This window comes from Nannobrachium achirus (genome assembly GCF_963921795.1).
Source record: "Nannobrachium achirus genome assembly, chromosome: 12".
NCBI classification, from domain to species: Eukaryota; Metazoa; Chordata; class Actinopteri; order Myctophiformes; family Myctophidae; genus Nannobrachium; species Nannobrachium achirus.
In genome coordinates, this window is record NC_137832.1 from 19,682,356 (window position 1) to 19,696,783 (window position 14,428).

A 14,428-nucleotide genomic window follows, 5' to 3' on the forward strand; every position below is an offset into this window, starting at 1 on the left:
TTAACTGGTCATTCGTAAATACGCCACACTGAACGCACTCTACAACGTCACGCCCACTGCACTCACTACACTGAGCACACACACACACACGGTGCGGGTTTCTGAACGCACCCGTTGTCGAGTCGACTTGCAGAAATCACAATTCGTTAATGCCCTAGTGTGCGTGTGCGCAGGAGGAGGGGGGCGTGGCATCCAACAGTCTGGAGGATGAGCTGGAGGAGGTGACGACCTACTGGTGGGGTGAGTGGGCCAAGTGGACCGCCTGCACCCGCACCTGTGGAGGAGGGGTCATGTCCCAGGAGAGACACTGCCTCAAACAGAGGTCAGCCTCACACACACACACACATACACACACACACACACACACACACACACACACACACACACACACACACACACACACACACACGCACACGCACACAAATACACGCGTGCACTAGGGCATTCACCAAATATTCGAATATTCGAACATTCGAATATCAAAGTCAGTATTCGACGTTGTTCACCAAAGTCGAATATTCGCTTATTTTTATTTTATTGTTTTCTCTTTAAGAAATATATAGTTTATAAAGCTTGGCTAGATAGGAAGTCATAAGAATGAGTTGTCAATGCCCCTGGTGGATGAATTTGCTAACGCTCTAGTCTATACCAGGGGTTCTCAAACCTTTTTAGGCCGTGACCCCCAAAATAAACATATTTGAACTGGGGACCCTGACAAGCACTTGGAATTGTAGGTATTACATTTAATGTGACTCGGTTCCGCAGATAAATATTGTGAAAATAGCAGATCTACATGCTCACAACGCCTCTTGCTTACTTAATATTTGACAGTTTGGCCTGTCCTGTCGAATATTCGACTATTTGAATACTTTGAGGTCGAATTCGTGAAAGCCCTAGCGTGCACGCGCACAGGCACGTGCACACATAGACATCAAAGGGGGCTTGAGCCCCTGCCCTTTTATCCGTCTGTAAAAAAGTGCCCTCTCCAGACGACGAATGCAGTTTTTACCATGGTGAAAGAAACGCAAATGCCCTCTTTCCATGCCATACGTGCAGGCAGCATTCAAGAGAATTGCCTTGTTCAAACTCTCCTGAACTTGAATGCAGCATCTCATGTTGAAAGAGTTGCCCTCTCAAGCATCGAAAAATAGCTGACCTCCAAGCGACGCGTGCTTGGAGGTCTGCTATTTTCGATATTTTCACCAAAAGGCCATTTTAGAAATGTCAGCCCTTGCCTCTCTAACATTCTCTGCACGTCCCTGCCCTGGCACACACACACACGCACGCACGCACAAACGCACGCACGCACGCACGCACGCACGCACGCACGCACGCACGCACGCACGCACGCACACACACACACACACACACACACACACACACACACACACACACACACACACACACAGCATGTGCCTATACTGTACATGGAACTATATACTGTAAGTTGTTGCGATGTTGAAGTTTGAGTTGGAGAAAACCCATTTCCTTGATCGCAGAAGCAACAGATAAAGATGATCGACGATATTTGTTATTTTTCTATGTCTTTCATATCCAAAGAAAGAAAGTAGCTGGCGGGAAAGACAACATGACCTGTACAGGCTCTCCCAAAAAATATCACCTTTGCAATACCAAGGTGAGTTCATGAGCACTTTTGCACACAGCACAGCACACTATTAAATAATTTGATTTGATTCTGTCCGAGACAGAAGACAGTTTTACACTATTAATGTAAAAGAAAAGGCATGAAACATGACATTTCCTCATAATAATATATCATGTAAAAATACAAGATGCAACTTTTTAAAACGGCTGTCGTTTCTGTATCGCAGGAGTGTCCTACGTCTGGGAGGAGCTTCAGAGAGGAGCAGTGCTGGTCTTTCAACTCCCAGCTTTACAGCGGCAGGAACTTCCACTGGAAACCCTTGTATCCGGGTGAGAAACTCATTAAATGCCCTCTCACTTTCTCCTGTGGCCCTTTAACCCATTTAGGCCTAGAATTGTTGAATGCTTTAACCAGTGAAAAATAGCAGATATACAAGCTCACAGCGCGGCACCGAGTGAAAAAAGTCGTGAAAATGCGTGCAAATCTTCAAAGCGAACTTTTGTAACTCAAATTTTGCTTCTGGGGGGTCCCTGGAACTAAATATATTTAGATGGGGGTCCGTGGCCAAATACATATCATTTTGGGGGTCCTTCACATGAAAAGGCTTGAGAACCACTGACATAGTAGTCTCTCAAGAACAGACTAACTTAGCTCCAGTTAAGTGAAAAGGACCTTTTCTTTGACGATGGCTGGCCAGATTGCTGACATAGAAACATAGGGTTTTCAAAAACCTTAGAACGATTCAAAAGACACTTATAGAATCGGGTAAAAATTCTAATTTTCAAGATTTTTCAAAAATAGCAGGTCTACAAGCTCGCTTGTATATCTGCTATTTTTCAATAGTTAAAGCATAAAATAATAATACACTATAATGTGTACCCGTTCTAAATGGGCAAGGATCTTCAACAGGGGATCCGGGTCAGAGTTACTACAGGGGGTCCTCCAAATCTTTGTGTGATAGAACATTTTTTCTATTTTCTTTTACCACTTGAACCCTACCTAGCATCCATATTCTGAGAACTTGAGCCAAGAATAGCAGATCTGCAAGCTCACAACGCTTCGCGCTGCGAGGTGTCGAGAGCTTGTAGATCAGCTATTTTCGGCAAAGGGGTTTGGTGTAGAGGAGGAAAAGAGCAGACTAAGTACGGATGGTTAAATATTTGAACACACAAATTGTCATGAATCCAAAATACATTGATGATTGTGCTGTCAAACAATTAAACAATATGGAATCTATGAGGTTGTGGGGGTCCCTGCTTCATCTCTCTCTCAACTAAGGGGTCCTTGGCCTGAAAACGTTGAAGACCCCTGAAATAGAGATGATTGGGTCCTTTGCTGTTGTCCTGGGCTCTGAAACAAGCATGCACTGTGTCATCTTTTTTTTTTACTACTTCTGAAATTAATCATACTTATGCTTAATAATACAATTCAAAGTGGTTTCAAACAGCAGATCTACAAGTTTGCAATGTGCAACCGTGTAGATCTGCCTATTAATGACAATGGTGACAGTACACCTTTAAGTATAAAATGTGAGTACTTTTTCCACCACTGCCCCCAGATGACTACGTGCACATCTCCAGCAACCCCTGCGACCTCCATTGCACCACGGCTGATGGACAGCGACAGCTCATGGTGATGGCTCGTGATGGCACCTCCTGCAAGTATAGCAGCTACCGCGGTGTCTGTGTGGACGGTAAGTGTGAGGTGAGTCAAGTTTTTTTCATCTGGGGCGTCAATTGGGTATGGCAGGGGTATGCAGCTGCCATACCCTGGGTCCAGGGGGGAAAATAAAAGTTACCTTTAAATATAAATCCATGAATGTCTCTTTCTCTATCTGTTCTGGTTATTATGTTGTTAAATTACAGTAAAATAACTACAAATGCAAAATTTAACGAAATGGTAACATTAACAAGGTATTATAATTATATTCTGCACACTTGTATTCTCCCCATCTTGACAAAATGGTATATTCCCAGGTTCCGCAGGTCAGCTGCACAGGTGCAATTCATTATTGTTAATTGTGGCACGTTTACTAACATGCCAAGTTTAGCTGCACTTGAACAACTGTTCCAGGCTGCCATATCCAGCCCAAGAAACCGTAGAAACGGGGGGAAAATAGAATGCGATACCTACCGCAGTATCCCAGGGCTGGGGTAGAACGCCTCCACGGTGAGGTAGAAAACACTTTTCCCGAAATTGTATCCAAAAAGTAAAGGTAGTTCCACGCTCCCAGACTATGGTTTCCCATCCCAGGGTACATAAAACATGCACCACGGCGTTGGGAAAACGGTTTAAATGACTTATTTAGTCTCATTAAATTCAGAAAAGCCCCCGGCGTAGTCTCGCATGGCCAGAATGTTGCCTAAAGCGATTTGCAAATGCTCCCCGGCTACGCGAGACTATACAACAGCACTGGCAACTGCTGCCGGGGGAGTTACAGTTGAATGGGAAAACATTACAAAACTAGCGATTTAATCGGTTGTTTCATGCCGTGGTGCATGTTTTATGTACCCTGGGATGGGAAACCATAGTCTGGGAGTGTGGAACTACCTTTACTTTTTGGATACGATTTCGGGAAAAGTGTTTTATAACTCACCGTGGGGGCGTTCTACCCCAGCCCGGGGATACCGCGGTAGGACCTCATCTCGGAGCACAACAGTGCTCAGCGGAGGGGGGTGAGGTTCTATATGGGGCTAGGAGATCCGCATCTTTTTGAGAAAGAGTCCTACTTGAGAAAGTATAGCATTCCAAAGATTCAAACCATGCAACATTGAAAACATTTGATCTCTTAAGCTCCATTTTTTTCTCGCCGTACAATGGTGTTGTACGCTAATAGCAAACCTACAAGCTGACAAAAGGTAGCATCATGGCACGTTGTCAGGCTATGGGGCTTTTAAGCCGTGACATCATTTTGTAGTCAGACCTCCAAGCAGATTTATTGTCAATATATGTCCCTCACTATTTCAACAGATCCGAGACAAAAATAACGACTAAAGTATAATTCGACCACTTTCCTGTCAACAAGAAAGAGAAGACAAATTAGTAAATAGTAAAAATAGTAAAAAGATTCATGGGCGCTGGGGCCTTTTGGCCCCAAAAGTCTCCTCTGCCTACAAAATGATGTCAGACTTAAAGAGGTGGTGCCATGATTCCCCCCCCCCCCCTCTAAAACATGATTATCTGGTATTATGATTATACTAGGAGGATTTTTTTTCCCAAAAAAGTATACAGAAAGAGTTAAAATTGGGTTTTTATGTGGCCACACCCCCAGTTCATTAAGTATGCAAGGATGCCTTCGTGGGTGGTGACCCAGCTGATATAGCCACACCCCACAGTGTTGGGTGAATGGTAATTGGGGAGGAGTTGATACTGTGTAGTCCCCCCAGGAATCCGCGGAGAAAAATTCTTAATTCCGTGGAGAACAATCCTGATTCTGCGGAATTCTGTGGTGAACAATTCTTGATTCCGCGGACATTAAAAAACAACCTAAAATGACCAGTTATCAAGCTAAAAATGATATAGTTCTAATAATCAAGTAAAACCCTTCATGAAATAGCTACAATTAATTTTAATTAGTGGTTAGAATAATCAAATAATCATTTTTGAGAATATAAATCTAATATTAAATCTATTCTTTTTTTTTAATTGTTATTGTTTTTAATAATTACTTTCTGTTGCAAAGACTATATTGTCATGCAAACCCTGCCCATAGTAACCACATTTTAGAGGATAGCCTACCTACTACCTAGTATGGGTGTAATATTTATTTATTCTCTTCTGCATTAGCATTGTTATTGCCAGGACCATAGACATAGAGGAACTATAGTTCAGGACACAGTTTCTGTCAGGAACGAATGTGGGACCGGACCAATACAGTGTCAGTGCAACCAGTTGGAGGGAAGCTAAGCTATTCCCCCAGGCTCTGTATGAGGTGGCCACTGGCCAGACCATGTACACATCGTTTTATAATAGTAGTAATGACTACTCCCGCCGCTCTGCTGCCACTCGCGACCGTTATTCTACGGACGTCAGAAAAGTCCGCGAATGGCCGAGAAATCCACGGGTGGTCCATGTATAGCATGCGTGAGTGCGTCTTTCTCACCATGTGAGGCTTGTGAGCCAATATAAACAGTCAGACGATGTGCCTAGTTCCTAGTCCATTAAAAATCAGCACCATCCGCTCTGGTATCGTCACCACACACGAGTCACAGCACATGAATGCATGCCACGGCAAACAAAGCCATTTCCGTTTCCGTATCCGGCACGAGGACCGGCTAGGCTGTGAGTCTTGTCCGTCTATATCACCGCGACATCTAGCGGCCGTGATGAAAACTACATGTAAAATGTAATATTCTGCTCCTCGTCTTGTCCTATTCTGCGGACTACTATGATATCCGCGGGAGGCTCTGATATCCGCGGAGGGCTTCGATTTCCGCGAAAAAATTCGTGATCGCGGAATCGCGGATTCCTGGGGGGACTAACTGTGACATACTTAGTATCTGTGTTTTTTAACTGACACTTTTGACCACAAGGTGGCAGCCTCCAAGAGAAAAAAAAAAAACAAATACTAAGAGAATACATCATTTCTCAAAAAAAAACACACCAGGGGGTCTAATGAAGTACTTTCAACCTCCTAGACAAATGAAAAACAGAAAAAGTACAAAACTATGGCACCACCTCTTTAAGAGCCCCATAGATTTGCTATTTACCTTTTATTTTAGCGCTTTGTGAAAACTATAAAACTATCAACTATAATGGCATGCCCAAAATAGGGATGCCTGGTTGAAAAGTGGTCAAACATGACACAGCGTTAACACAGCACTGTTATGTTGGCTTGCCGCTCAGCCGATCGGATGTGACGGAGTGCTCTTCTCCTCCAACACTCTGGATAAGTGTGGCGTGTGCCAAGGGGACGGAAGCAGCTGTAGCAGAGTTACTGGAAACATCCGCCGTGGTGCCACTACATTAGGTAAATGACTGGCTTCATAATATCTATCTACTCCTTCAGTAGCTTTAGCTTTAGTGGCTTACATTAGCAGTGTGTTACAGAAGTAGGTTTCTGTCCAATGAGCATACTGGTACACCAGGGGTCTTCATCGTTTTCAGGCCAAGGACCTCTTAGTTGAGAGAGAGATGAAGCAGGGACCCCCATAACCATTTAATATAGATTCAATATAGTTTCAATGTTTGACAGCACAATCATCAGTGTATTTTGGATTTGTTTCAATTTGTGTTTTCAGATATTTAACCACTTGAATCGTCAATACATAACTTGACCTTTCACTCCTGACCTGTACTACTTAGTCTGCTCTTTTTCCCCTCTACACCAAACGTCTTTGCCGAAAATAGCCGATCTACAAGCTCACAACGCCTCGCAGCGTGAGGCGTTGTGATCTTGTAGATCGGCTATTTTTCGCTAAAGTTCTCAGTATTTGGACGCGAGGGTTCAAGTGGTTAATATAAAAAAGGAGAAAAAATAAGTCACACAAAGATTTGGAGGACCACCTGTAGTAACTCTGAGGACCCCCTAGGGGTCCCGGACCCCCTGTTAAAGACCCTTGAGCTACACTCTTTTAACAAGGCACACAACCACCAGTGCCATTGTTGCACAATGTGCTGGCCAGCTGCCAGGTGTAAATGAATATGTGTAAGAATGCGAATTGCTGAAAAAGAGCACTCATTTACTAATTTCCTGGGTAAATAAAGGTTAGAAATAGACATGAAATATACTTGATTGATCGATTGATCAATTGCATTTCTTGAAAAGGTTGACCATTCCTACCAGTGGATGTAATGAAAGGGAGTAAAACGTAAAACGTTGGGAACTGTGTTTTATTTTTTTGTCACGTAGCCAGCAATGACTAAAGGTCAAGGCAGAAACCGGGAGATCAGTAATTACTGGTAGCGTAAAAAGGTATAATGTTTTCCTGTTTCCTGTTACCAAGGTTACTCCTTTATCACCCAAATCCCTGAAGGATCTTGGGACATCCAAATCATTGAGAGGAAGAAGTCAGCTGACGTTCTAGGTGTGTACTTCCTCCTTTCCTGCTCATCGTGTACATGTACACACGTCACGCGCACACACACAGGGGCGTCACAAGGGGGGGTAAAAGTGGGACTGAGTTACTAGGGCCCAAGGTGGAGGGGGCCGTAATTATTTTATACTTTAGCTATTGAAAAATAGCAAATATACAAGCTCACAGCGCGCTCCACCGATGGCTGCATGTGCACCGCTTCAGTGGCGTGAGCGACCAACGGATTGAGCCACAGTGTTCTGTTACTAGGCAGATTATTCGACTTTATATGGGCAGATTCCAGAGTTTATCTTGTCAAAACAAAACAAAACTTCTTCATTTATCCCAAATCCAATGCGATCTGCCTTTAGAAACCAATGGTGGGGGTAAATTCTTTGGCAATAACTGTGATAACTATTTCCATTTGATATGGAATACACATTATATGCCTACTAAGCCTAGACTCTAAGTATTGATCATTTGGTGATCTGCAATATTGGATTTCGCTTGCAGGTCCCTATCAATGACATTCCTGGCAGCACCTAAACAAAATGTGTTTAGGCGTGCAATAGAAACGGAGAGATAGAATAGAGAGAGATAGTAAAAGGCAAAAGGCACACGCACACACACACACACACACACACACACACACACACACACACACACACACACACACACACACACACACACACACACACACACACACACACACAGTACAGAGTACAGAGTACAGAGTACAGAGTTCACCCCTGAAGATGACTGTGTGAGGAAGTGTTGAGTTTGGCCTGTGACTGTGCAAGCGTTAATAAACGTGCATCTAAGCCTATAAATGTGCTGTTTTCAGCCTGTGTTCTCCCCTGTGGTTCATTATACCTATCTCCTCCCCAGCTGTGACCGATCAGGCAGGTAACTTCTTCTTCAACGGGGCCTACAAGGTCGACAGCCCCCAGAACTTCCACGCCGCAGGCACTGTATTCAAGTATCGACGGCCCATGGATGTGTACGAGACTGGAATTGAATACATCGTAGCCAAAGGCCCAATTGACCAGGCCATCAATATACTGGTATATACATATACTGCATACCGATGTTTCTGGTTGACATTGGCACATTTCACTCAGGTTTTTTCATCTCACTCATGTCACTTTGTCTGCTGACCTCACTCAGCAACAAAATAAAAATAAAATAAAATAAAAATAAAACAATTCACAGGAGGCAAGCAGTGATCGCCCCATGATGTGCACTGTAATGTAGTTTCAAATGCACTACATTGCAGGCGCTTTTTGAGAGTAAAAAACTAAAAAAGAAGAAGAAGACGACACGTGTGACATGCATGATCTGTGCAGATTGCCCCAGGAAAAGTGCCAATCTCAACCCAAAACAACAGTATGTATTTTAATTGTACATATTTTATAGGGATGGTGCAGTTTAACATATTTCCAATAGCCTACAGAATATGAAACTGATGTGCTACACAGGTTTTCTAGTCTTGTCCCTGGTTGGTTCCTATCTGGACTTTACATGTACATTAAAATATACAACTTAAATTATCACATTAACCACACTATATTCAAAGGCCTAATTTATGCTTATGTAGAAAAAGTGCATTGTGACACGGTGCTTGACAAAATGTAGTATTTTCCAATTAATCAACGGGATGGAAGCAGCTGTAGTTAATCAGAAAGTTGGTGGGAGTGATCGGTAGGCAGGCTGCCATGAAGAGAAGATTTTCCCCCTTTTATTCCTACTACTGCTACAGTATCTGTGCATAGTTCTTTTGACCATAGTCGTCTTTATACTTTGGCTTGTAATGATAATCGTCGTTGTCGGGTGGAAACCTCGTATCTCCAAGTTTCAAATTTGTATGTTCTTTCGCAAGCAAAGCCCTGCTTCATCATACAAGGCCGTCACACAAAAGTAGTGAAAACAGCAGATCTACAAGCACACAACGCCTCGCGGTGCGAGGCGTTGTGTGCTTGTAGATCGGCTGTTTTCACTAGTTTAAATCGTTTTTAAAATGATGAATGCAAAACGAACGGTTTTGGACATACAAGGTTTTCACCCGACAACAACGTAATAATGATTTAGAATTTAGCCTTATCTGACCATTGCACTCATCGAACCTTTCATTGCAAGTGCTGACGCACTTTCGATGTAAATGCAATGATAATGTGGCGGGGGATGACGCTCGGTGTTTGAATTAGTACAGACCTTTGTACTCTGACAGTAGCCATATATTGAGCACAGCACTAGGCATGAGCCAGCTCTGATAGATTTCTTTACAAGAGAAAGGAGTTAAAAAAAATTAAAAAAACGTAGGACTCTCGACTGTTCCACTGGCTTGTCTCTACTCATACAAGGCTTTCGTCATCGTACGAGACCCCAAGACTCTGAACCATATCTGGATCAGAGCATCTCTGTAGCTCAGTACAATGTGCAGACAAATGCTCAAGTAACCTCCTCGTATTTAGTCACATAAAATAAAACAAAAATAAATACAGCAGCAGAAATAGGAAAATACTAGGGGTGTAACGATATAGTAACTGGATCGAAAAATCGATTTTAACTTGCAATGATCTACTATATCGTTATGCAAAAGCATATATCGTACCGTTTTGGCTTTGTATCGTAACGGTATCGGTACACAATGCAGAATCGGTATTGAATCGTTTTGCAGTGTAAATAAATGATTGTATGGAAACTAAGTATTTGTGCCTTGTATTTAGCAATTTTAAGAAGGAAAAAGAAGAAGAAGGGTTTAATTACTTTCCATTCCATATACTGTAGCTACTCTTGGTCTATCGATAAATGTGTGTAATCTCTGTGTTCAGGTCAAGATGCGGGTTTGTCCATATGGGTTGAAATATAATGTCCATGTATTTGCAAGAGAATCACAGTTTACTTATTTATATCCATAATAATCGATGTTTCTCTTAAAAACATGCACTATTGACACGTTTTAAACAGATTTAATTTCTTTGCTAAATAGTTACTATATCGATTTTAAATCATTGAATCGAATCGTATCGTATCGTCATGAATGAACCAATATCGTCCATGTATCGTATCGTCAACCATGTATCGTGACGCGTATCGCATCGTTGTTAAAATCTATCCTTACACCCCTAGAAAATACAGTATGTGCAAAAAATACAAAGATAATTTGCATTCTGATCCTCTCTCTTCAAGGCTGGAGGAGCACAGTGCCGAGACCAGTGCCAAATCTGGACTTCTATGGTCATACTTCTATAGTCATAGGCTACAGTCTGTTTAAACTCCCTTGTCACAGCCTCAGTCACTGCTGTTGCTCTATACGTTTATATACCGTATTTATTCATTGCACAAAACACATTTACTGAAATAGTTAAAGATGAGGTGCCATGACTTTTCCCCCACAAAAACCATGATCATCAGGTATTATGATTATACTAGGAGGAAGACTTTTCCCCCCAAAAAAGTGTACAGAAAGTCAAGAGTTGAAACTTTTTTATGTGGCCACACCCACCAGTTCAATAAGTATGCCTGGTTGTCAGGTGGGTGGTGTCCCAGCCACAACCACAGTGTTGCTGTATGGTAAAAGGGGAGGGGATGATTTTATGATGTCATTGAAAAATGAAAAACCATAGGTCTACAGTGATTGGAATGCAATAATGTAACATTTACATGTAAAACAGCATTACATGAATACTTCTGTGTTGGCTAATATTACTACTGCCAATCATCTTGTCCCCCCTCCAGATTTGGAACCAGAATGGCCGGATCCCTTACATAACCTATGAGTACACGGTCCTCCGCGAGTCCCTACCCCCTGTCCCTCCTCCCCCTGTCTACACCGGCTCGGACAGCTCAGGTGGAGGGGTCTCTGTGGAAGTGGGTGGTCTGCTGGCGGCTAACAGCAGCGTTTATGACAAGGGGCCTCCAGTGAGCCAACAGAACCAGGTGCTGATGGAACCAGGGGCGCCGGGTGGGGCCGACGGGCAGAAGGGCCAAGAGACCAACGAGGTGTATGAGGAAACAGCGGCTATAGACTGTGACCAGGACACACCGGCATCACAGCAGTATCCAGGTAGGCCCCACTGTTTATAACATACAGGTTTTGTATGTTTTTTATGTTTTGTATGTTTGTATTTATGTATGTATATGTGTGTGTATGTATGTATGTATGTATGTATGTATGTATGTATGTATGTATGTATGTATGTATGTATGTACGTACGTACGTACGTACAGTATGTATGTATGTATGTATGTATGTATGTATGTATGTATGTATGTATGTATGTATGTGTGTACGTACGTACGTACGTACGTACGTACGTACGTACGTATGTAAAGTATGTATGTATGTATGTATGTATGTATGTATGTATGTATGTATGTATGTATGTAAACTATGTATGTATGTATGTATGTATGTATGTATGTATGTATGTATGTATGTATGTATGTATGTATGTATGTATGTATGTGTATGTACGTATGTAAGTATGTAAAGTATGTATGTACCGGTATGTATGTACATGTATGTATGTATGTACTGTATGTATGTACGGTATGTACTGTATAGGGTGTGCCAATTGTAGTCCTATATAGAGCGGCCATTTTGGGTCAAACACAGCCTTACACAGGTGTTCTGATTAGAGTAGTAGTATTAGTTCTATGCCAATCAAACAATTGAAACACCTGTGTTTGACCCAAAATATGGCCGCTCTAGGACTACAATTGTGTCACCGTTGGCACACACTATATATGTATGTATGTATGTATGTATATGTATGTATGTATGTATGTACTGTATATATGTATGTAAATCAACCTGTAATACTGTACTTATAGATGGGAGAATATATACATGGGATATGTGATACCATCCCAGTAGGGGGCACGGTAGTCTCAACGCAATTCCTTATTGAACTTTCCTTGATAAGCACAACCCCCTGCTGGACCCAGGATAACCACTTATGCCGTATACAGCTGTACTTTATTGTGTGACGAATAGAGAAATCGATCTACAAGCTCACAGCGCATTGCAATGTGACTTCTTTTGAGCTTGTAGGCATTTCACATTACTGTTTTGCACCATTGTAGGTGACATAACTGTCAAAAATGATGTTGAAAATAGCAGATATATAAGCTCACAATACATTAATATTTTCGCTATTCGTCATACGGCGAATTATATACTGTTTAAGTGGTTAACTGGAGCCTCTCTACAGTATGTGTGTCGGCCCTTTGGATGTATCTATAATTCATAAGAAAGATACATAAAGGCGAGGCAAAGATAAAACATTGAGTGGTTCATGGCATATTAAAAATGGCTGCATGACATACAGTACATGAGTGGTAATGGTCTTTCTCCATGCTCTTAGCTGGCTGTGTATGACCGTTGCGTTGAGGCCATTATACCATCAATGTGGGTGCTGGGCGAGATGAAGGGAGGCCACGCACAGTGGCTGAAAAGCTCCCTGTTATGCTCCGTCCTAGTGGGAACTTAAGGTACAACAAAAAGGGTGGGACTCCCCTCTTTCCAACTTGCAAGAACCACCAGCAACCAACAAGGATGTTCAGCCTTTGTATGGGTTTTATTAAAACGCCAGTGACTTCAGAGTTGGCTTACGGTCAAAACAATTAACAAAACATCAACATAAACATACCTATGGAATGAAAAGAAACCAACCGACGAATCACTACCCTAACACGTAATCAAACACAGGAGAAAACAGGCACCTCTGTCGAGGTGCCAACTCGAGGTGCCAACTTGCGCACTGTGCACAAGTAGGCCATGTATGGCCTACTTGCGCGCCAGCAGAGCGCGCCATGAGGTGTGCTCTGCTCTCCACTGGCATCACCACTGGCGATGCCAGTGACATCACCACCGGCATCACCAGGAATGCAGGTCCCTCATTGGCTGTTAATGATGACTCTGCCGGTGCAAGTAATAAGGTAAACGAAAAGACTACCCACAAATGCCCACAGCTATTAAAAATCAATAAAGACTCCTAATAAACTCTACAGGTTGGCTGGCAGTCTTGCTGGAAGTGGAGAGAGGAGTGACCACAGGAGCTGGGGCTAAGCTAGAAATCTAAGGTTTAAATGGTTAATTCATAATGGACTTTTACCCTTCCTAGAAATGCAGAAGTGGAGTCAAAAGGTACAAGTAGAGATACTCAAACTATGTCTTGTTGTGTTGTCATCCACCAGAGGGAAACAGCAGTCACACAGGCAGCCCCTCCCTGCCTGCACCCGCCAGTGGACCCCTGGAGGCGGGGCCAGACTCCAACCCAAACCTCATCTGGAGGGTCCTGCTGGGCGACCGGATTGGGCCAGACGAACTGCTCATCAACATCTCCACCAATCAGCTTCTGACCGAGGGGGAGGGGCTGTTCTCCTCCGAGGTCGGGCCGGTAGATTTGGACATGAGCGGGCCGTCCCCTCTCAACAGGACGCTGGAGTTCACTTTGGGACGCAAACGTAACGACAGCGGGGATGTTTTCTACCACAACAGAACCGTGGTGCAAGGCTCGAGGAACACCAGCCGCTCCAACAGAACCAGGTAATGATTCTTCAGTTCAGAGTCAAAAGGTCACCATGTTTTTGAGCGGTGCCAACAGGGACATGCATGCTGGGCCCCTGATTCAGGCCGGGAAAAATAGTTGGAGAGGCCCTCATTGCGTGCTATAGAGAGAGATCTCTCTCTATAGCGCTGCTGCTACTCAAAGATTTGCCATTTCAGATCATGACAAGTGACAAGCCAGTGGGCCAATTACTGTACATGAGTTATATTTCGTCGTTGTCGGGTGGAAACCTT

General features: G+C 43.0%; 1 protein-coding gene across 1 annotated transcript in view; it reads left to right on the forward strand.

Annotated features, from left to right (window-relative positions):
* LOC308295462 (ADAMTS-like protein 2) overlaps positions 1-14,428 on the forward strand; it is a gene marked incomplete at both ends in the record, with an annotated part of 53,396 nt that overhangs the window by 8,718 nt on the left and 30,250 nt on the right. Inside the window, 9 exon segments of the mRNA XM_080738512.1 lie at positions 174-322; positions 1,561-1,636; positions 1,833-1,935; positions 3,165-3,310; positions 6,452-6,575; positions 7,552-7,632; positions 8,509-8,684; positions 11,359-11,686; positions 13,822-14,173. Of these exon segments, the coding sequence (XP_080594638.1) occupies positions 174-322; positions 1,561-1,636; positions 1,833-1,935; positions 3,165-3,310; positions 6,452-6,575; positions 7,552-7,632; positions 8,509-8,684; positions 11,359-11,686; positions 13,822-14,173 (1,535 nt within the window).